Below are 25,298 nucleotides of genomic sequence, written 5' to 3' on the forward strand. Positions count from 1 at the left end.
ACTTCGGTCAACAAAAAAATCAATTAAATAAAATTCTATTGAATTTAGAGAACTTTAAGAGAAAGGAGGATTTGATTAAATTCGTTCAAAATCAAGGAAAATAAAAAAAATCGAATTAACAGAAAAAAAATGGAATTAATTTAATAAATTCATTAAATTTGGAAGGAATTGCGAATAACTCAACAGAATTTAAAAGAATTTGACGAAATCCCTAAGAATTCCTAATTGAATTAAGATAAATTGGAGTGAAAATATAATTAATGAATCTGATAAAAATCCATAATAATACGAGATGAATTTAGAAGTCTTCTGGATGAATTAAAAAAAAATGAAAATCCAAAATTGAATCCAGCAGATTTATGAAAAGAAATTACTAAAGTAATATTTTTATTTTAAAAAGTGATTATAGTGACTTTATCGTGAAAAAGGCACTAAAAAGTGATTTGAGAAAAAAAGAACAAAGTGATTATTTAGCAGACCAGGTACAAAAATTAGAAAAAAGAATGTCACAAAATTACAGAATCGAAAAGAGTGTTAATTTATAAAAACTTTTAATCATTATATTTTCTATTTTATGCGAGATAAAATTCAATAATAAAAGATCTTTTTCTAATTATATTCCGAATTTATGAGGAAATAATTATAAATGTATACAACAATCGTTTAATTTGGTGTCAAATTCGATTTTTTTTTATAGCAAATTGAATAGATTTTTGGTTTATACTCTCCTAATTTTAATTTAACCCTTAAAGGACGTACTGGGTGTAAAACACCCAGCGACTTATTTACGCCCGATTAATAAATGACATGAAAATCTATTTTTCTGTCATTTTCGCATAATTTTGAATTTTATAATTTTTATACGCAGTTCAAGTTCAATAAAATCGTTTAATCACACAACGTGCGGTTTTTCATTTTTCACTAAATTGAAGCTTTTATTTTTTAGAATAAATACCTCCTTTGGAACGTTTTCAACGTTTTTGAAGCGCCGCATCTCGGAAGTATTTAAGTAAAATTTTAATTAAAAGTATCAAAAACTTAAAAAGTGATGAATTTTAGAGTGAAAGAAGTCATTTTTTAATTTTTTCCCAACAAAGATTTTTTGTAACTACTTTAAATTTCAATAAATGTTATGAAACCTTTTTCTCCTTAAACTAGATAGATTAAACATCATTAATTGATTTTCTTGTAAATAACTATCCAATACCGTCGGCACAGCACACGTTTGAACTACCCTTGGGTCTATGACACCCAGTGTGCTTTTTTTTTGTAATTTTACGGAATTCCTCAATTAAAAATATCTTAATTAAAAATCCGAAGGTACTCTCGAATGAAAAAAAAAAAGATTAGTATTAAAACAATGTTTATTTCTAAGTAATCAGTCAGAAATATGAACATTTCAAATATTGATGAGGACCCACATCGCAGCTAAATACAAATACAAAATACAATCGTAAGTATGACAAACATTACCATGAAAATGACATCCTGTTTGTCGAGCACAGTAATATAAAAATTGTTTCCTTTTCCTGCCATGAATAAATTTTACGAATTTTCAAAATACACATAACACCTAAACAAATATCCCTGAATCAAGCCAAAGAATCTATTATTATTATTGTTATTATTATTATTTATATAAGAAGTAAATTAAAAAAACGCGACACTCAAAAAATAGCCTAGTTGTCGACCTCCTGACCTCCACAAGAGAAATAATTGATAATAAGGAAAATAAATAAAATTATCTCTAAGTAAGTTCATCCCGCTTTTGTTTTCTCCAACTAAAATTTACATCTTCACCTTAAACTAATTTTCCCTACTCGCAAATACATTCTTTTCTCTGATAATACTATCGCAACCCCACAAAACATTCTCCCATATTCGTGCTTACGAATAGAATAAAAAATGCTAAATTCTAATATTACACGAGATAATCTTTCACATTCCATTCTCGAAAATAGATTCGAATTTTGAGGCGCGGCGCTTTTGATTTTCATTTTTCCGACTCCCAACGTCAGCTGTTTCGAAAAATAAAAAACTTTACTGTTCCTGCTTTTGCATTTTTTCTTTTTTTACAGCGTAAACTTAACTGTTAAATTATAATAAAATTCAGTGATAATCTCTTGTACATAAAAAAAAAACAGTGAGCAGATTAAAGCGAACTTCGTCCGAGGGCGCACCACAATTCAAATTACAGACTAGTCACTGGAACAGTAAGTTCATCTCGATGGCCTAAGCTCTTCATTGATATGTGGTCCGCGGCGTTATCCTACAGGTTTTCACTTCTACAACAAAATTACCAATTTTAATTGGAAAATGTTTTTTTTTTTTAATTCATTTTTACTGGCAATTTATAAATTAGGTAAAGATCTATTCCACTTCAAATCAGGCAGATTCTGCACTTGAAATTGCAGAATCTCTCGGGGACGAAATATGTTGTTTTTTAGAGGAAATTAGGCGATGTACTTTGGGATTTGTGAAAAAAAAATTTTAATGATATATAATATTAATTTGTTAATAATTTTTAAATAATTTGATAAATACAGTCATCACAGAGTGTCAACTATTCACCTTTTGTCACCTATTTTATGAATTTGTCACCTTTTTCTCCTATTTCGGGGTTTCTCAACTTTTGTCACAACTTTTGTTCCTAATCGATGAATCTTTAATCAAATCATCGAATTTTCAATCAAAGAAGATTCAACTTCAACCTGGAAGAGTTGCATTTTTAAACATAATCTTAAATTTTTAGTTTAAAAATATTAATATTTCACAAGCCAGTTTAATTTTGAAGCAAGGAAGACGAATTTTCAACTAAAAAATATGACTTTTCTAACAAATGAGGATTTTTACACCAAAAGGATTGATTTTCTATCCAAAAATATAAGTGTTTAATAAATCAATTGAAATTTTGATAAAATAAGATTACTTTTTAAGAAAATATTTGAATTTAGATTGATTATATAATAAAAATATAATCATTTTTTCAAATAAAAATAATTAGCTTTCAATGAAAAGGATCAATTTTTAACCGAAGAAGATGACTTTTAAACAAAACAGTTAAATTTTCAACCCAATAGTAGAATTTTTACCCAAGAGAGGAATTTTTAGCCAAAAGGTGAAAATTTTTTTTACCAAATAATTGAATTTTCCACCCAAAAAGTCAATTTTTAAAGTATACGAGAATTTTCAATCCAAAAATTATGAATATTCGACAAAAAAATATGAATTTTTAACAAAATAGTTGAATTCAGATTAAGTCTGAAAAAGAAATATAATACTTTTGCAGTCTTTTTGTTTGTTTTTTTTTTTGATAAAAAGTACTAACTTTCAATCGAAATAGATTTTTTGAACCAAGAGCTTAATTTTAAAGAAAAAAAGGTGACTTTTTAAGAACCTAGTTCAATTTTCAATAAAATAAATAAACTTTTAAACAATTTGTAGAATTTTGAACTAAACACCAAAAATATAATAGTAGATTTTGTAATAAAAATCATTAACTTTCAACTACAAAGGGTGAATTTTCAACAACTAAAAAAGAAAGATTTTTCTACCAAAAGATAAATTTTCAACAAAAAAATATGAATTTTGTCCAAAAGTATAAATTTTCGACCAAAAACGATGACTTTTTTAAAAAATCGTTGAATTTTTACAAAAAGTATGTCTTTTAAGTAAAAGAGATTATTTAATAAACAAAAATACAATAATAGAATTTTCAAATTAAAAGAATTAATTTTCAATCAAAGAAGATGAACATTCAACCAAAAAATATTGATTTTCAATTTGAAAAAATTTATTTTCTACTATGCAATATAATTTTTTGTCCAAAAACGAAACACTTTTTAACAAAAGACTTTAATTTTCAATGAAATAGTTAAATCTTTAACTAAATAGTAGAATTTGTAACCAAAACGTAGCACTTTTAACAAAAAAAATTTTCATTAAAAATTCCACTCTTTGGTTGAAATTTGAACGAATTTTCTTAAATTTCATTTTTTTCGTTGAAGATTTATAATTTGATATGAAAGATCGTTTTTTTAGTAAAAAAATTAAATTAAAAATTCGTTTTGTTGTAAACACGGTTTTTTAAACTACAAATTCAAATATTTTGTTAAAAAAGTCAACTGATTAATTGTAAATCAACTTTTTTCTTGTTATTTCATGTTCTTGTTTTTAAAATTAAACTGTTTTGTAGAAAAATGGTTTTTATTGAAAATTCATGCTCAATGAAAAAGTATCTATTCCATTTTTCGGTTAAAAATTCAACTTTTTTGGTTAAAAATTCAACATTTCGGTTAAAAAATTATGTTTTTTTTTGTTGTTGAAAATTCGTCTTTTTTTGGTAGAAAATCAACTTTTTTTGTGTCAAAATGTAGTCATGTTGAAAATTACTGTTTGGTCAAATGTAACTGTTTTTTATTTTTTACTAAAGTTTTGTAGTGGAAATATCAACTATAAAATTTTTTGATAAACATTCATCTTTTTTGTTGAAAATTAAAAAATTTGCTTAACATTATTTTTCATTCTTGACTGAAAATTTTTTCTTGGTAGAAAATTCACTTTTTGGTAGAAATGTCATCTCTTTTTGGTTAAAAATGCAACTTCTTAGTTAAAGATTTATCTATTTTGGTTGAGGATTAAACTCTTTTGTTGAAAAATGAAAAATTTTGTATCAAATTCAACTTTTTTGTAGAAATAAAATTCTTACAGTTTATAGAAATAAATTCTTATGGAAATAAAATTCTTATTTTTTGGATTGAAAATTCACTTTTTTTTCGTAGAAACTTATTTATTTTCTAAAAATTCATATTTTATTCGTGGCGAATTTTGGTTAAAAATTCTTCTTTTGCATCCACTTTCGCAGAAATTACACCTTTTTTAAATATTTGAAATATATGAATTTAAAAAAAATATATTTTGTTGTTAATAAGTCAACTGAAATCTTTTATGGATGAAAACTATTTTTCTCTGAAAATTTGTCTTTTTGATTTAAAATTTCAACTTTTTCAGTATAAATATTGCATCTTTCTTGGAAAAATGCAATTTTTCTGATGAAAATTAAACTATTTCCTAGATAATTTACTTTTTGTTTAAAATTCACATTTTTATGTTGAAAAGTCAACTCTTTTCTTTTGAAAATTTGTATCTTTTTATTAAAGAATTCACCTGTTTTGGTAGAATTTTCATTTTTCTTGGAGAAGAATGTATTTTTGGTTCTATTTTATAGTTGAAAATTCTCCTTTATTAGTAAACAAATCATTTTCCTGGTTTGAAATTTCATGTTTGGTGGGTAAAAATGCATCAATTTCGTGAAAAATTAATTTTTTTTTGCTGAAAAGTCATTTTTTGGTTTAAAAATTTAATTTTTGTAGAGAAAATTTGTATTTTGGCTTGAAGGTTAAACAATTTAAAACTTTTTGGTTTTAAAATGCTTTTTTTTGGTATAAATTTAATCTTTTTGATTGAAATATAAACTATGATACATTTTTGTTGCAAATTTATCTTTTTAGATTGAAAATTCAACTACTATGTTCAAAATTTAATTATTTTGTTAAAAAGTCATTTTTTATAATAGAAAAGAAATTTTTTCTATTTAAAATAAATTAATAAATTTGAAATTTAGATCCAATATGAATTTAAAATCCAATTAAATGAATTCAAAACAAATTGAAATATGAAAAAATTAATGGATAAACTGCCTAAGAATTCAAGGTGAGGTAAAAATACTTGAGGGTCGAATTAAATAAAAACATTGAAAAATTTAAAAAATCCATGAAATTAAATAGAATTGAATACATTTATAAGAAACAAGTGAATTCATTTTTTATTATTTCAGAGAATTCCAAATAATTTAAAAGAATTCAGTGTGCATTCAAAAAAATAATTTTAAATCTTTCAAATAGTACAAATAGTAAAGAATTAAAGGTGAGGTTTAATAATTTTTTAAACCATTAAATTAAGTAGAATCGAGAAAATTTAGAAGAATAAAGTTGAATTCATTTTTTATTTCGCAAGAAAATTTTTGGTTGAAAATTCATCTTTTTGGCTGAAAAGTTAATTATTCTAGTTGAAGATGTATCATTTTAATTAAAAATGCAACTATCTGGTTGAAAATTCGTCTTTGTGGTAGAAAATTGATCTTGTTAGTTGAAATTTTTTTTTTGAGTTAACTATTCTAGATAAAGCTTGAACAATTTTATTGAAAAACTGTTTTTATTTGGTTTAAATTAATTTTTATTTACTAAAAATTTAACGATTCAATTTTTGGTTGCAATATTCTCTTTTTTAGTTGAAAATTCTTATTTTTTGTTAAGCTTTAATCTTCTTGGTTGAAAATTTATATTTTTAGTTACAAATTTGTGGCAGAAAATTTATCTTGTTGGTTGACAAATATTTTTTTTTCTGAAAAGTTAACTATTCCAGATGAACTATTTTATTGAAAACCTGTTTTTAATTTGAAATTCTTTAAATTATGATCTGTTTTGTAAAATATTTAGTTTGTTTATTATAATTATGGTATTTTTCAGTTTCAATTTATAGGAAAGGAGTCGTTCATTCACTGAAAAACATATCTATTTGATTAATCAATCCGAGCGTGAATTATCTTAAAAATAAAATTTTAAACAGAAACTTAAAGTTTTGCTAATGTAAATATAGACTCATAATTTTGAAAATAATAAAAAATCCAAATATTAAAAAGATTGCAGAAAAATTTTAACATATTTCAAGAGATGCCTAGATATTTCATGGAATTTGAAAAAATTTCCAAGATTCTAAAACATTTCAAAAGATTTCTACAGATTTCAAGAGACTTCAAACATTTCACAGTTATTCAGAATATTTCTATTTTTATATTTTAAAAAAGATGCACTATATTAGAACTTGAAATTCTTGAAATTTATGATTTCTTTTATAAAATATTCAGTTCGCCAATTATAATTATCGAAATTTTCAGTTTTAATTTATGAAAAAGATTCGTCAATTCACTTGAAAAGGTTCTATTTAATTCATTTTTAATAGACCCGAGAATATATCGTTTTGACTTGTCAATAATAAATTACGATTTAAGCTATAAAAATACATTTTTAAATAGAAAATTACAAATTTGTCAAAGATTGCATAAAAATTTGAAGAGATTTGAAAGGACTTCTAAAGTTTTTAAAGATTTCAAAATATTTCTGAAGAGTTCAAGAGATTTCACAGATATTTTTAGAATTTGAAAATTTTAAATTATGAATTGTTTTATAAAATATTTACTTGATTTTTTTGTTTTTTATAATAATTGTATTTTGCAGTTTCAATTTATAAGAAATGGGTCGGTAATCCACTGAGAAATCCAGGGTGGCCGTTTTAATCGACGAAATAAATTCACGGTTTTTTCCCAGTTCGTAAAAATTTTTTCACGGTCTATGAAATTAAAAAATGGAATACTTAAGATAAAAAATTTCCCACTTGAGACCATAAAAACTGAGCTACAAATGAAAGCACTCAAAGTGGAACTGTTAAATTTTGAACTTTAAAAATTGAAATTTAAAAGTTTTTAATTAAAAAATGTCATATTCAAATGCTCAATAATTTACCCGCATAAAATTAAAGGTACTAACATTTTTCAATATAAAAAAATATAAATCCACGTTATAATTTTCAATCCTCTATATTAAAAAATCAATCAATTAACTTAAAAATTTTCTAAATTATATAATTTTAAGGAATTTTAAGCTAGAAACATTAAATATTGAAAAATTGAAAAAATTTTAACTGAACACTTCTTAAATTACAAATTCAATTATTTTCTTTTTAAAGCTATTTATTTTCCTTGTAAAGCTTTAAAATTTTATTTCAGAATCTTGAGAAATCTAGAAATTATTTTTAATTTGTTTTAAAATTAAAACTACTATATTGAAATTTTTTCAGAACTTCTAAATATCTGTCAAAATTAATTGAACATTTATTATTTGTAGTCGATACTTGAGTTATTTTAAGAGATATGTAGAAGTTTTTAAAAGATTAAAAGTTAATGTAAAACTTGAAATGATGAAAACTTGAAAAAATTAGATTCTTTTCAAGAATTGTGAAAGGCTTCAAAAGAATAAAAACATTTTCTTAAGATTCCTAGGAAAATTAAAAATAACTTTTCATTTTGAAAAATTATTTTAAATGAAAATTTAAAAACTTTTTCAAAGATTTAAACAAAAATTTCAAAAAACATTCTAGAAGATTTTAAGAAAACTTTATAAAATTTGCATAATAATTTTAAATCTTTTTAAAACTCCTAAATATCTCTTAAAATTACTCAAATGTTTTCTACAAATGTTTATTTATAAATTATGCATCAAAATTTAAAATTATCAATTAAAAATTAAGCATTTTACAAATACAACAATTAAAATTGTAACGTTCAAAGTTTAAAGGCTCTTCGAAATTTTATCCATTCCAGGTTTTCTATGTCAAACAATTCAGTCAAAGATTCTTTACTTTTAAATATTTAGTTTCAATTTACTTGTCTCAAATAAAAATTAAAATATGGCTAAATATTTAATAATTAATCTTTTTTTTAATTAAAAAGTTCAAATTGAATGGGTTCAAAATTGAATATTTTAGACTGAAACAATATTTTAATTTCAGAAAGAAATCCTTTAATTAAGAATATATTATTATGAAGTTATTTTTAAGATGAAAATAGTTTATAAATTTTCAGTCACACGTTCAGATTTGCTTAATGACTAAAACTTTCAAATTGAAACCGTTTAAGTTTTAACGTTAAAATTTGAAAATTCTTAAATTTTGAACTAGTTTAAAATCGTTTTTGTTCATTTTTTATTACTTAAAGTAAAAAAAATTTATTTAATAAATAAAAATGTTTTTTATCCAAAATTTTCAACATCAAAGGCTTTTATTTTTTATTTGTTCAAGTCTTTAAGAAAGCATTTAAAAATTCTTTAAATTAAAAATGTAAGCTTAGAAATAAAAATTTTAAATGTAAAATTTTCAAAGTAAACAAATTTTGAATTAGTTATTGTAAGCTAAATAAAATAAAAATTCAACTAATTATTGAAAAACTGTTGAAATCGAACGTGGCCAGATTTTTCTTCTACAAATTTGTAAAATTCCCGTAAAAAAAATTCACCGTCATTTCCCGATTTTTCCGGTCCAGTGGCCACCCTGAAAATCTTTCTATTTGATTAATAATTTAATAAATCTAAAAATAAACTGTCTACTCTCGTCAATGATAAATTACGACTGAATCTATAACAATACACTTTAAAGTGGAAATTTAAAAGTATTGTGAATGCGAATATTGGAAATATTACAAAATAATAAAAACGCCAAAATATTTTAAACATTTCAAAGATTTTGAGAAGAATCGTATGGACTTTTAGGGGCCGAAAATAAATAAATGGGACTTTCAGGGAAAATAGGGAATTTCATAATTTTTTATTTATTTAAAAAAATCTAGAGTCTGCTCACCTTGTGTTGAAAATAATATTGGCTCGGGAATTGAAGAACCAGACCACAATAATCGAGAGAATAGCTACCGTACTTCCCACAGCCATACTGAGCCTTTCTGTTGCTGGTGAAGGTTTCAGGAACATCCTGACACTTAAGGATTCCCAGATTGATTCTGTCCAGGTGGAATATGTACCCGACGACATATCATAACCTTTACAAAAAAAAAAAATGAATTTTAAAGCTTTTAAATTAAGATAATTATTTTTTTAACGTTTTATTCAATATTAATAATTCCAAAAGGTTGACCGTTCGACTTTTGAGTTACACCAGATTTAAAAAACATTTATCAATTATTTCACAAATATTTCATGAAGGCTTAAAAAAAAGTCTGCATAGATGAATTTTCAATCTGCCAGAACGAATTTTACAACAAAAATGCAGGGTGACCGTTTTAAATGAAGAAAAAATTCCCGGTTTTTTCCCGGTCAATACAATTTTTTAAATCCAACTATATTCTAAACATTTTTCAATTTAAAGTAATGAAAACTAAACAAGAAATTAAAGCAGAACTTTAAAAATTGCCAAAATTATATGATTAAGTTATTTGAGGCTAGAAATATTAAAAATTAAAATTTTTTAAAATTAAAAGTTCTTAAATTAGAAGTTAAATTATTTTCATTATAAATAGTTTAAGCATGTTTGAAAAGCTTTAAAATTTTATTTCAAAATCTTGCAAAATCTAGAAGTTGTTTTACATTTTTCCAAATTATAAATTATTTTTGAAATCTGTTCCGAACTTCTAAATAACTTTTAAAATTAATTAAATTTGTCCAACAACTTCTAGAAAATCCTACGAATTTAAACAAATTTCCTTCAAATTTGGATTTATAAATAACAATTGAACACTTATTATTTGTAGAAAAAATTTAAGTAATTTTAAGAGATATTTAGAATTTTTAAAAAGATTTGAAATTAATTTAGAACTCAAAATGATATCAAATAATGTAAACGAAGTGTGTGTACCAACAAAATTCGACTATTAGCACCGAAATTTCGGTGCAAATATCCACAACCTAATTTAAAACAAAATGTAGATTTTTGCAGATTTCAAACAAAAAATTTAGAAGCTTCTTAAGAATTGTGAAAGGCTCCAAAAGAATAAACACATTTACTCAATATTCCTGGGAAAATTGAAAATAGTTTTTCACTTGGAAAAATTAATTTAACTGAATATTCACAACATTTTAAAAATATTTCTAAAACTGTAGGAAAAATTCTATTCATTTTAAAGCTTTCTATGTAAAAAAAATCAATTTCAAATTGTTTACTTTTATTTATTTGGTTTCAATTTCCTTGTCTTAACGGAAAAGTGAAATATTGTTACATATTAAATACTAATTCTTTTTCTGAATAAAAAATTTCAAATTAAATAGATTAAAAAGTGAATAATTTTGGCTGAAGCCATATTTGTAATTTAATAAAAGCCTTTAATTACGAATATCTTATTATTAAGTTATTCTTTAAGTTGAAAATAGTTTGTTTTTTTAGAATCGTTTTATCAAACATATTATTGTTCAGTTTTTAATAAAATTCAGATCCATTTGAAAAAATATTTATTCATTTATTTATATTTGTAAACTGAGTGATATCATAATTGAAAAAGATATCAATTCAACTAATTATTTTTAAAATGGTTGAAATCGAACTTGCACAGATTTTTCTTCTGAAAAGTTGTAAAATTCCCGGTCATTTCACGTTTTTGTCCGGTTTAAAAAAATTCCCGGTCATTTTCCGGCCCAGCGACCACCCTGAAAAACGTTAAACGTTCTAATAAAAAAGACGACTTTGAAAAAATTAAATTTTTAACAAAATAAATAAATGATCAAAAAATAGTTGAATTTTTAACCAAATACTGGAATTTTTACGTACAAAGATGAATCTTCAAACAAATAATCGAATTTCCAAATAAAAAACATTACATATTGACCAAAAACCGTTGAATTTCTAAGAAAAAGAATAATTTTCTCCGAAAAATATGATATGATAAAGGGATGCATTTTCAAGTAAAATAAAACTTTAACAAATATATCCATTCCATTTTGGATAAAAAATTTATCTTTTTGTTGATCATTTAACATTTTGATTTGAAAACATTTTTTTCATTGAAAATTTAACTATTTTGTAGATAAAAATTAGTTTTTTGTTTGTTGGAAAATGTATCTTTTTTAGTTAAAAATGCATTTCTTTGATTAATAATTACACAGACACACAAAAAAAAGTCAAAGTCCACGGAGGCGACCTTTATAGTTCTATGGCTTTTGGGTCGCTGATTCCGAATCGTTTGTCGATTTTTTTAGATCAGATCGCTTTCAAGGTCATTTGAAGGTCAAATGAAGAAAATATTGCTGAAAAAATCTGAAAAAATTCAGACATAGGTTTTTTAGCATGCTGAATCCGAATCCGGTGTCGGTTGACCTTCATTAGTTCAATATGAAGGTCACTTGAAGGTCAAACCTGCAAAATAACCTCAAAGAAATTTGTAAAAATTTATATATAAGTTTTAAGAGTCGTAGAATCAAAATCCTAGGTCATTTTGACAATATCTAGTATTTTCAAGGTCATTGAAATATGAAAATAACAACCCATATATCGAGTTTGATAGACCTTCATCAATTCACGTACAAGCTCATAATAAGATCAAAAAATTATGTTTTACGCTCATACCGTACTCTCTTTCTATCAAACGATCGACGTAACGGTTTTTTTTCGCTTTTTGTCTGTAGTTTTACACTCTCTTTTCAGTGACTAGCAGTAATCAGCCATCATAGCGACATCCCATCTGCCTTGGTAGCGCTTTTCCATTTCTTTTATGTGTTGATGGAAGCGCTCGCCTTGCTCTTCACTGTAATCGCCACAATTCTCTGGGAATCGATCCAGGTGATTATGCAGGAAGTGCAATTTGTATGACATCAGGCACCCCATTTTTCCAAAGTTCTTAATCATTTTGGCTACTATAACTTTATAATCGTCCTCGTCCTGGAGGTGATAACCCTTTTACATCTCCAGGGCTAAGTCAAAGGGATTTTCCTCTTTGACGAGGACAATGTAAACTCGTCGACGAACACACTACGGCATCATCCTCACACCCTGTCGACCCCCTGTAAGGCAGTGCACTTACACTGGCATCGGTACCCCGAATAGCGTATGAGCGAATCATTCTACACATCCCCTTACGGGGCAGATGTCATCTTCACACGACTAGTCGAGACAACAGGTGAAAAAGAATCGATTACATACATCGAAACATGTAGACATACGCGCATCCACACATACATGCATCCGTAGATCCACACATGCACACACGTAAACATTCACTCATAACCGCGAATACATGTGGACATTTATAAAAAATGTATTTTTTACCATATTAGGGCAAAAAGAACCCACTTCTTTTTTAAAGATATACCATTCTTATGGTTACAAAGCTTTCTCTTTCAAGAAATCAACAGTAGCTAATATTGATAAGAAAGTACATTGCCTTACTTTCAAGAAATTCACAGCAGCTAATGTTGATAAAGATAAAGTAATATTTCCAGTTTCTATATAGACGAAAAACTAAAGATGATTCTAAATTAATTTTTTAAAACATTTTTTCAACAGTACCTCATTGATTTGATCTTCAAATGACCTTGACCTTAAACTCATGAAGGTCAACCGACACCGGATTCGGATTTAGCATGCTCAAAAACCTACATTTCAATTTTTTCAGATTTTTCGAGCCTTTTTTTCCGAATTCGTCCTTCAAAAGACCCCAGATGACCTTCAGATAACCAGATATGATCAAATCAATCTTGTATTTGTATTCAGCGACCCTGAAATCCTACATATAAATTTTTACCAATTTTTTTTGAGATTATTTTGTTGGTTTGACCTTCAAATGACCTTGATCTTGAACTAATGAAGGTCAACCGACACCGGATTCGGATTCAGCGTGCTAAAAACCTATGTCTGAATTTTTTAAAGATTTTTTCAGCAATATTTTCTTCATTTGACCTTCAAATTTGATAGAAATTTAATCTTCTTGGTTGATATTTGAACTATTTTGTTGAAAATTTCGTTCTTTTTGGTAGAAAATTAATCTTAAGTTGAAAAGTTTTTTTTTTACTGAAAATTCGTTTTTTTTTTTAAATTCAAAATTAATTTTTTCAACAGAAAATTTAACTATTCCATTTTGTGTACAAAACGTATCTTTCTTGATAGAAATTTAATCTTCTTGGTTGAAAATTTAATTATTTGTTCAAAACTCATCTTTTAAGTGGAAAATTTATTTCTTCAGTTGCAAATTCATGTATTTTGTAAAACTAATCTTTTTGGTAGAAAATTATTCTTCCGGATTAAAAATGAATTTCTGTGATTGAAAATCAGTTTGCTTTTTATACTGAAAATTAGTTTTTTAAACTGAAAATTTAACTATTCCATTTTTTGTCAAAAATGTATCTCTTTTGATAGAAATTTTTATCTGTTTTAAATTCATCTATTTTGTAGAAAAAATGTATTTTTTTGTGAAAAATTTATCTTGCAAGTTGAAAATTCGTTTTTTTTTTAAATTCAAAATTAATTTCTTAAACTGAAAATTTAACCACTACCATGCTTGGCAATTTCTATCTTTTGTGATAGATATTTATTCTTCCTGGTTTAAAATTTTATTATTTTATTGCAAATTCATCTATTTAGTTGAAAATTTGTCCTTTTTTTTTGCAGAAAATGCATGTATTAAAAAAATTAATCTTTCTGTTTGAAATTGCATTTCTTTGATTAAAAATTTTTTTTTAATGGAAAATTACTTTTTCTCACTTAAAATATAAATATTTCAATTGATGTTATAAATTTGTATTTTTTTTTATATAAATTTAATCTTCTTGCGGTTGAAAATTTAAATAATTTCTTGAAAATCATCTATTATGTTGAACATTTTTCTGTTTTTTATAGAAAATTCATCGTTTTAGTTAAAAATTCATTTCTTTAGCTGAAAATTCATGTCTTTTTTTAATTAATCTTTTTGGCAAAAAATCCGTTTATTTTTATTGAAAATTAATTTTTTAATGGGAAATACAACTATTCCATTTTTTGTTAAAATTAATTCTGGAATAGAAACTTAATCTTCTTGATCGAAAATTAATCTGTTGGTTGAAAATTAAAATATTTTGTTAAAATGTTGCCATTTTTCGATTAAAAAAAATTTGATTAAAAATTCATTTCTTAGTTAAAGATTCATTATTTTAGTTATTTAATAAGCACTGATAAACACAATTAATATGCATTCTTTCAGTTTCTAAATGAACGCACAAATTATTGTACTTTTTAATAAAAATAGGTAAATATGTACATCTTTGAACAACCTTTACATTTTATGAGGTAAACAACACCCGATCAATTTTCTATTAACTCTGGATCTTTTTTTTTGTTGTTGTACAAATTCTCTAATTTATTACTGTTTTTGAAATATAAGTTTATACTAAATTTTGACAGAACACTCCTAATTCTTTCTGATAAACCTTGTATATACGGAAGAGTTAAGCTTTTATCATTTTTATTTAGTGTTTCTAAACATCTTGACATTTTACTCTTACTAGAATTGTTATAAATCTCATGTCTTCTTTCTTTAATTATACTATTTATAAGAGTTCATGGATAATTGTTGATTATTAAAGTTTCTTTCATTTGTTTAGTATTATCTTTTCTGAACCGAGCATCACTAATTTGTATGCATCTGGCAATTAAGTTTTTGATTAGTCCTATTTTATGTTCAAAAGAATAATGTGAGTTGTAATTTAAATACTGACAAGAAAGGGTGTTTTTTTATACCAGTTTGTCAAAATTTGTCCATCATCTTCTTTTATCACTGATAAATCAAGATAGTGTAGAATGTTGTTTTCCTCAATCTCGTGAGCAAATTAAACCGATTCATCAATGCTGTGAAACACGTTGACCAATTCCTGAATTTTTTCAGTAGGAATGATGACAAACACATCATCTACATAGCGTTTATAAAACAGTGGCTTCAAATTCAAAAGTGACAACACTCTAGATTCTAAGTCTTCTAATACTATATTCAATATGATTGGAGATAATGGAGACCCCATTGGGCAGCCTGATGTTTGTTTGTAATAAAATTTATTGAAGGAAAAAACTGTGTTGTTAAATACTGTTCTGACCGCAACAAGTATTTCGTTTTTTGAGATTTTTGTTAAATTTCTATGTAGATTTAATTTTTCTTCTACACATTCCATAGCTAAATCCCGAGGGGTATTGTCAAACATGGACAACACATCTAGAGACACCATGGAATGGGAAGAAGGAATTTTTAAGTGTTTTTATTTTTTCTCTAAAATTCCAGCTATCTTTTATATATGAATCCGCGGTACCTTGAACTGGTTTCAAAACTTTTTCTGAATATGACGATAATTTATATGTTGATGAATCAATGGAGGACACTATTAATTAATATAGTTAATATAATGCCACCTAGTAACAACATCATTATATTTTTCTTCTATTGTAGGAAGCAAACTTGTTTTAACTTTTTTATCTAGAGATCCATTGCTCAACATCTATTCGACATATGTTATGTAATCTTTTGTATTGGCTGCTACTGTAATGGTGCCTTTAACGGTTTTTAGAAAAATAAGGTCTTTGTTATCTTTTTTAAAATCTGCGATTTTTTTATAACAAAGTTATTAGTTTGTTCAAAGATTTATATAGGTGAAACTAGCAGAAGACTAAAAACGCGAATAGCTGAATACAAAAGAGATTGCAGAACCGGTAATAAAAACACAGGCCTTCTATGTATCACACCTCACCTTCTCTGTACTAAATATGTTTTCTCGAAATTTTCTGGCTCAGTTCATAACATTGACTGTTACAATTTTTCTTCCTTCGACTACAATGACTTAAAAGCAGTTTAGACGAGTAGTCTCCTCTTTCTGTTTAAAGAGGACGACTACATAAGTTAAAAATGTAAAAAAAAAATTTTAACAGTTCTACTTGATAACCGTTTTGTTATGTGTTTTCAATATCATCGAACGATTTGTTTCAGGTAACGATTTTAATTCATATATTTATTATTCTTAGTGTGAAATTTATTATTAGATGTAAGAATTGAATTTTATCAAAAATGTATGTTTTTACCAGCCCCCTGCATCGACGTTAGTTCACTAGTACGATCAAGTGAAGCGTGGAGGCCAGATGGCGCTGGGAGTCTTTCCAGCCTATATTTATATAGCAATCATAGGAAAGATTAGTGAAAAATTAATTTGATTAATATTTTTCGCAATGGCGTTCGGTTTTATGTATGACAAATTAAAGTGTGAACATTTTTTAAGTTTTACTACTTTCAAAGCTTGCACTAAAATAACAAAAATGGGTGGAATGCGGTGTGTTACTCCTGCATGTAAATATCAGGTTATGACTGATGCTCTAAAAAATTTAATTTCTTTTATGTGCCAGAAGGTAAAGAAAATGTTGAAGTCTGAAAAAAGCCCTCTTAAGAGACAATTTTGTTGTAAAACACGAATGCGGCATGCGCGAGACATTTTTTTTACATAAGATATTTTGTGGGAGTGAAACACGATTTCAAAGGATGGAGTCACTGTTCTGGAAGTTGCAATAATTGATTATTTTTTAATTTAATAGTCGTAATATTATTGTTGTTTAAATAATAATTGGCAATTGATGCTTGAATTTTTTAAAAATTATTTGTGAGATATAAAATAATATATTTATATATAAATATCTTCATTTCAAACAAAAAAATTACGCGGAAATATAAAAATTTGAATTAAAGTACAGTGTGCATATTTTAATGAAAAATATGAAAAATGTCATCTTTATCTAAAACGATATTTTGATTTTTAAATATTCTTTCGTAGAATTGTAAAAATAAATAAAAACTATATATTTTAATAAAAATTATAGAAGATTTTATCCTAAACTGAAATATCTTCATTTCAAACAAAAAATTCATAAAAGTATACAAATTTAAATAAGAACTGTGTATTACAACAAAAAATATTAAACATTTTATCTTAAACTGTAACTATATCTTTATATTTTTAAATTATTTTGTAGAAATATTAAAAATTAAATAAAGACTAGGTATTTTAATAACAGGGCGGCCGTTTTAATACAAGAAAAAAAATCCCGGTCATTTCCCCATTTTTTCTTGTTTCTGAAACATTTTTTACGACCAATTACATTTACATGAAAAAAATTGAAGGTACTAACACTTTTCAATTTAAAATTTGTTAATGAAATGCAGATAAACTAAAAAATTTAGAATTTTTAACTTTTAGAAATTAATGAATCCAAAGATTCGAACAAAAATGGTAAAAGTTTAATCCGTGTTATCATTTCCAATGCTCTAAATTAAAGAATCAACCAATTTTACATTTTTCATATTATATTATTTTAAACCATTTTAAGCTAGAAACGTTAAAAATTTTAAACTTAAATTTTTTTAAAAAGAATACTTCTTAAATTATAAGTTGAATTATTTTCATTTTAAAAAGAAACATCTTTGAAAAGCTTCAAAATTTTATTTCAAAATCTTGAGAAATCTAGACTTCTAAATGTCTTTTGAAATTAATCGGATTTTTCCTACAATTTTTAGAAAATCCTGCAAATTAAAAAACAATTTCTTCAAATCTTTCAGATTCTTTTTTAACAATTTTAGAAATCTTATTAAATCTTTTTGAATATTCTCTTTAAAAAAATTTCTGAAATGAAAAATTATTTTCAATTTTTCTAAGAATCTTAAGAAAATATTTCTATTCTTTTAAAGCCTTTGACAATTCTGAAAAGGCTTCTAATTTTTTTTTAATTGGCAAAAATCTACATTTTGTTTTAAATTAAATAATTTCAAGTTCGAAATTAATTTTGAAACTTTTCAAAACTTCTAAATAGCTCTTAAAATTACTCAATTTTTTTCTAAAAATAATAAGTGTTCAATTATTATACATACGTTAAAATTTAACAAAATTACTGAGAAATTAAACATTTTTTAAATAGAAAAATTAAAATTGAAACGTTAATAGTTTAAAAGCTCTCCGAAATTCTATAGATTCAAACCTTTCTATGTAAAACAATTCAGTTTAAAATTTTTTACTTTTAAATATTTGGTGGAATGTTTCTAACTATTCAATAATTATTCTTTTCTCAATTAAAAAAATTGGAAATTGAATGGATTAAAATTAATATTTTAGACGGTAAAAATATTTTATAAATAATACATTATTATAAAGTTATTTTTAAATTGAAAATAATTGATAAATTTTAAATGAGAAGCTTACATTTTTTAAATGACTTAGACTTTCGAATTGATAACGTTTAATTTCTTACGTTAAAATCTGGAAATTCTTAAATTTTGAACCGAGTTCGAATAGGTTTTTTTAAAATGAATTTTTTCCCCTTTTAATAATTAAGCCATTTATTTATTTAAAAAATTATTTAATTAAATATGCAAGTATTCAAGACTGCATATTAAAATTCTTTAAATTAAAATTGAAAACTTAAAATGTAACATTTTTAAAGTAGAAGACTTTCGGATCACACATTATAAACTGAATGATATCATAATTAAAAAGGATCAAAATTCAACTGACAAATTAAAAAACTGTTGAAGTCAAACTTGGAGAGAACTTTCTTTTTCTCTAAAAATTTGTAAAATTCTCGGTCAAAAAATAAATTGACTATCATTTCTCTGTTTTTCAGATTTCCCGGTCCAGCGGCTACCCTGAATAATATATATGGAACATTTTATATTAAGCTCAAACGGTATCTTCATTAAAAAATATCTGGCGTAGAAACAAAAAAAATTAAACAAACACTTTTTTTATCAAACTCTTCCGTAGAAATATAAAAAACTAATCAAGCACTTTATTTTAATAAACAATATTGAAAATTTTATATTAAATTGAAACTAATTTTATTTTAAAACCTTCTTTCGTGTAAATATAAAAAAATTGAATAAAAACTGTATGTATTTTTATGAGGAATATGCAACATGTTATCTTAAACTGAAACGATATCTTCATTTTTTAAATTCTTTCATAAAAAGATTTTTAAAAATATAAAAACTATACCTTCTTAATTAATTAATTTAAATTTAAATGAATTTGTTGTTTCATCATGCTTTTTTTCAAATTTATTTTTCACAAAACTGCTTTATATAAATTTGATAGACATATTTGGAATTCAATAATAAAATTTGCTATATTTATAAGTTTAATTTTATTTCTAGAGTTGAAAAATACTTTAAAAATACAAAAATTAATTTTTGTAGACGAAAGTAAGTGTGAAATCGTGATATGGCTTTGCTTCTCAGATAGAAAAGCCATTTCTTTAATTATTGTTAGCAATTGGGGAAGTGTCCGATTTGGACAATCCATAAAAAAAATATATATATAATGTGCCGTGATTCAGGTTAAGTTGCATTTTTGGGAAAGTTGGCGGTCAAAATTTTTAAATTTTGGTAGTTCTTTAAAGTGTGTTTTTCAAAGATTTCAACATATTATTTTTGCACTTTGAGGAAACAAAAATGATCAGAAAATCCTTAAACTTCTCCGACTGTTTTTTAAATCCCTTCAAATTCTTTGCAATAATTTCAAATCTTTCGAAGTATCTCGAAATTGACTAAAATTAATTTTAATCACGTAAAAATTTTAAAATATTCTTAAATTCCTTTATATCTCTTGACAAGCCTTAAAATCTTTAAATTTTCGGAAATAACTTAAAATATTTTCAAATAACTTTTAAATTAATTGCTTAACATTCTTTAAAGTCACTAAAACTTATAGAAAGATTGTTTAATCCTTTAAGAATAAGCTTTAAAATCCCGTTAAGAACCTAGTTATTCCTTAAAATCACTTGAACTCTCAGACATCCTGTAAGATTTTTTGATAATCCTTAAACTTTTCCGAATTTGTTTTAAAGCACTTCATCTTCTTTCAATCATTTAAAATCTTTCGAAGTTTCTTGAAATTGACTTAAATTAATTCAAATCTCTTAAAACCCTTTAAACTTTCTTAAATTCCTTTAAATCTCTTTAAAATCCTTAAAATCTTTGATTTTTTTCAAATTCATTAAAATCTTTTTAAATAAGTTTTCCAAAACTTGCTTGAAATTTTTTAAGACCACTAAAACTGTCTTAAAAATTTTTTAAATAACTTGTAAATCCTTCAAACTTTTTGAAATATTTTAAAATTATTTTTAAATCCTTTAAAAAGAAACTTGAAGATTCCGCCAAGTCCCTAGTAGTAATTCCTTGAAATCACTTCAATACTTAGAAATCTCGTGAAATTTCTTGAAAATCCTCCTAATTTTTGTCAAGGGCATGTGATACTTAGAAAATTGTCGATTTTACCAGTTTTAGGTTCCGACGGCTTTTTTTCTTTAATAATCAATATTTTGTCTTAAAAATTTGGGACATGATAGCGACCATGCTAACGGACGTCCCTAAACACTTTCTTTTTTGTTTAATTCAAAAAAGTTTTAATTTAGCAAAATCTGATTAATTTGCATAGCGTTTAGGAATTAGTATCGATTTTACCAGTTTTAGGTTCCGACGACTTTTTTTCTAGAATAATCAATATTTTGTCTAAAAAATTTGGGAAATGATAGCGAACATGCTAACGGACGTCCTCGCACACTTTATTTGTATTTTTTTTTCAAAAAATTTTTTTATATTGCTAACAACGTGTGTACATTTGGAGGTTACGTATGTTACTATTCTCCTGTGCGTTACTTCCAAACTACACAATATTTTGGCCGAAAACTTTGGACTTACAAATAAACATAGTAACTAATCTCCTGGAACTAACCCTTTTTGCAGGCAATCAAAAAAGTTTATTTCATAAATAATTTCCAGATTATCGGAAAGGCAGAGATGAAAAACGACGTAACCACAAAATAATACATATGCATAAAATTTCTATTCAGCACAATAAATTTTTTTGTTATTATCCCTCAAAAAAGAGTCCGGGGACGTCCGTTATGATATTTTATAGCATCTCCGAATTCAGTTTTTGAAAATTTTCATTTTTTTGGAAAAACAGCCGGGGAAACTGTAAGTATCAGATGCCCTTAACTCACTTCAACTTCTTTGAAATAATTAAAAATAATGTAAAATTGACTAAAATTAATTCCAACCTTTTAAATACAAAATTCTTTAAATTTTCGTAGCTTCCTTAAAATCTATTGAAAATCTTTAAATCAATGAATTTCTTTAAATACCTTGAAATCTCCGGAAATTCATTACATCTGTTTAAATGACTTTTCAATAACTCGCTCGACTTTCTTTAAAATCATTAAAACTGTTGTAAAATCTTATAAAATCTTTTGTAAATCTTCAAATCTTTTTGAACTATTTTTGGATTATTTTTACATCCTTTAAAAAGAAACTTTAAGATTCCGCCAAGTCCCTTAGTAATTCCTTAAAATCACTTGAGTTCTTAAAAATCCTTAAAGTCCACCGAATTTTTTTGAACTCCATTCAACTTCTTTGAAAAGATTTTTAAAATGTCAAAATTGACACAATTAATTAAAATCTCTTATAAATCCTTAAATTTTTTTAGACTCCTTTAAATCTCTTGAAAATCTTTAAATTATTGATTTTTTTTTTAATCCATTGAAGTCTCTTAAAATTTATTAAAATCTTTTTAAATAACTTTTTAAATAGTTTTAAAGTCTTTAAAATCACTAAAACTGTCTTGAAATTTCCTTGAATTTATTGTAAATCTTGAAATGTTTTTAAATTATTTTAAAATCCTTTTAAAAAATCATGAAATCCCGTCAAGTCCCTATAGTAATTCTTTAAAATCACTTGAATTTTCAGAAATTTAGTACAGTTAATTAAAATCCTTTAAGTTTTCCTAAATTCCTTAAAATATTAATAAAAAAAATACATCCCTTGAAATCCCTTCAAATTCATTAAAATCTTTTTAAAGAACTTTTCAGTAACTCGCATGACATTCTTTGAAATCACCTAAACTGCCTTAAAATTTGATTAAATCTCTTGCAAATCCTTAAGGGCATGTGATACTTACAGTTTCCCCGGTTTTTTTACACAAAAATTAAATTTTTAAAAACTGAATTCGGAGATGTTATAAAATATCATAACGGACCTCCCCGGACTCTTTTTTGCGGGATAAAACAAAAAAATTATTGTGCTAAATAAAAATTTTATGCATTATTTTGAGGTTACGTCGTTTTTCATCTCTGCCTTTCCGATAATCTGAAAATTATTTATGAAATAAACTTTTTTGATTGTCTGCCAACAAGGTTAGTTCCGGGAGATTATTTACTATGTTTATTCGTAAGTCCTAAGTTTTCGGCCAAAAATATTGTGTAGTTTGGAAGTAACGCTCGGGTAAATTCTAACACACATAACCTCGAAATATACACGCACGTTGTTAGCAATATCAAAAATTTTTTGATAAAAAAACACAAACAAAGTGTGTGGGGACGTCCGTTAGCATGTTCGCTATTATTTCCCAGATTTTCAAGGCAAAATATTTCTTATCTTAGGAAAAAAGCCGGGGAAATCTAACACTTAAAAAATCGACAATTTTCTAAGTATCGCATGCCCTTAAACCTTTTTTGATTCTTAAAAAAATCTTTAAAATTCCTTCCAAGTCGTTCAATTTTTCTGTATTCTTTTAAAATCCTTTCAAATTTTTTAAAATCGTTAAAAATCTCTTGAGAAATCCTAAGATCACTTAAAGTCTTTTTTAAATCCTTTAAAGTCTCTTTGATATAAATTTATTTGATAAGAAACTACTTAAAATCACTTATTATCGAAAAGTATTATGACACAACACTGTAAAAAATAAAAAAATTTCACAACTAAAAATGGTAAAATCACATAGAAATTTTTTTGTAAAATTATCACTTCTGTTATAGAGAAAATACCATTTTTGAGGTTAAGAATCCAAATGAATTTGTAACTTTACCACTTTCAGTATTGCAACACAGCATGACGTTTTAAGAATACATTTTCTGCTTGTGAATCTGTCATATTTAAGGTAGGTAATAAAGGGACCCTCTTTGAAAGTGGACAATTTTTGCGGGACCCGTTCATTTTTCGAAACGGTAAAAATTAAGAAAGGTAAAATTTCAGAATGGGTTATAATATATAATGGTCAAATTTAGGAATTGCAAAAAATAGTAAAGAGTAATAAGTCGGAAATCCAAAACTCTGAAAGGTATTTCTTCGGAAAGCAAGGAAGCCGAATGGGTAAAAATTCAGAAGCGTTAAAATTAGGAGGGTGAAAAATTTGGAATATGTAAATATACGGAGAGGAAAAATTCAGAAATTAGAAATATTCGGAATTGTTAATAAATATACTTATTAGCAGGTGTATAATTGTTTATTTATGGTAGCAAACAAATGTTTATCGCAGTGAATTTAAATATTATATCATAATAAATTTATGTTGTACGTTGAAAATTGTTTTTAAATTATAAATAAAAAAATTATAGACCTGCTAATAGCAACATTTATTTACTATTCCGAATTTTTCACCTCCGAATTTTTACTTATTCTTAATTGTTCACCCTCCTAATTTTAACGTTTCCGAATTTTTACCCATTCCGCTTCTTTGGTTTCCGAATAAATACTATTCAGAGTTTTGGATTTCTGATTTATTCCTTTTTCCGAATTTTTGGTATTCCAAAGTTTTACCATTATGTATTATAACCCATTCTGAAATTTCATCTTTATTAAATTTTATCCGTTCCGAAAAATGAACGGGTCCCATTTCTGCAAGATTGTGAAAGTACAAAAAATAGTAAAAATCCCTTTTTAGAACGTAACCTTGCATCTTGAAAATGGGAAATTGATATAAATCGCATTGATGCAGGTTTTAATAGAGTAAAATTAGAAGTCATTGTTCAATTTCCAGGGTGCGGAAAATAACAGAAAATTTGTAAAATTACAATGATTTGTAAAAATGTTGTCAGGAATTGGTAAACCGTAAAAATAATGAAAAATGTTCTTTATATTGAAAATGAATCAAAATGTATTCAATAATATGTAAAAGCTTAACGAATAACCTCTTGAAGGAGAATTACCCCATTGCAGTAATTTTTTTTCATAAAATATATTCTTACAATTAAAGAAAAACATTTTTGCATAAATAAGAAAAATATTTCAATATCAAAACATACATTATAGGAAGATTAAAAGTTTACAGAAATCGAATAAATTAAATGAATCAGCGAAACTCCAAAAATATTGATTGCATTTGTTTCAAGTTTGCTGAATGGGCTTAGCTACCATTAAATATTTAAATTATTGTCTAAGTTTTCTTTACTATTCAGTTAAGTTTATTATTTATTTCGTGCATTTGAAGCCAATGCAGGTCAAAATTTGACGCTTCAAACTCTGGAAACCTACGTCTGTAGCTTTCAGCGCCACCAAACGGATCTTTCGCAACCTCGTTAGTCTCACGCTGCCTCTCTGACTCTCTGAATGTGGATAAGTTAGTGGAGTGTGGCGTAAAATGCCGTATAAAGTATAAGAAGACTTACTGGACGCTCAGAATCATATGTGCTTTCCATCCGGGTTTTAAATTAGGCTTCGAAAAAAAATATTTCTATATAAATTGCATGAATGAAATTACTTTTTATGTAGAAAGCCATCACTTTTTCGAAGCCCAACTTCAAGCCGAAGGGAAGCCATTTATAAATATATGGACCTGCATGATATTGTTTTTATTTGATCAGTGGTAGTACGGCAGGGAATTTCCTGGCGGAATTATAATTTTTATTTTGAGACAGAGAATTTTAGTAAA

General features: G+C 25.4%; 1 protein-coding gene across 1 annotated transcript in view; it reads right to left on the reverse strand.

Annotated features, from left to right (window-relative positions):
* Window positions 1-1,751: 1,751 nt before the first annotated feature.
* Window positions 1,752-25,298, reverse strand: part of LOC117176424 (nicastrin) — a 50,469-nt gene continuing 26,922 nt past the window's right edge. Inside the window, exons 7-9 of the mRNA XM_033366664.1 lie at window positions 16,639-16,718; window positions 9,469-9,661; window positions 1,752-2,285 (exon numbers count right to left, since the gene is read on the reverse strand). Of these exons, the coding sequence (XP_033222555.1) occupies window positions 2,270-2,285; window positions 9,469-9,661; window positions 16,639-16,718 (289 nt within the window). The 3' untranslated portion in view covers window positions 1,752-2,269. The remainder of the gene's footprint in view (window positions 2,286-9,468; window positions 9,662-16,638; window positions 16,719-25,298) is intronic.

The sequence above is a fragment of the Belonocnema kinseyi genome, chromosome 7 (assembly GCF_010883055.1).
Source record: "Belonocnema kinseyi isolate 2016_QV_RU_SX_M_011 chromosome 7, B_treatae_v1, whole genome shotgun sequence".
Classification (NCBI taxonomy): domain Eukaryota; kingdom Metazoa; phylum Arthropoda; class Insecta; order Hymenoptera; family Cynipidae; genus Belonocnema; species Belonocnema kinseyi.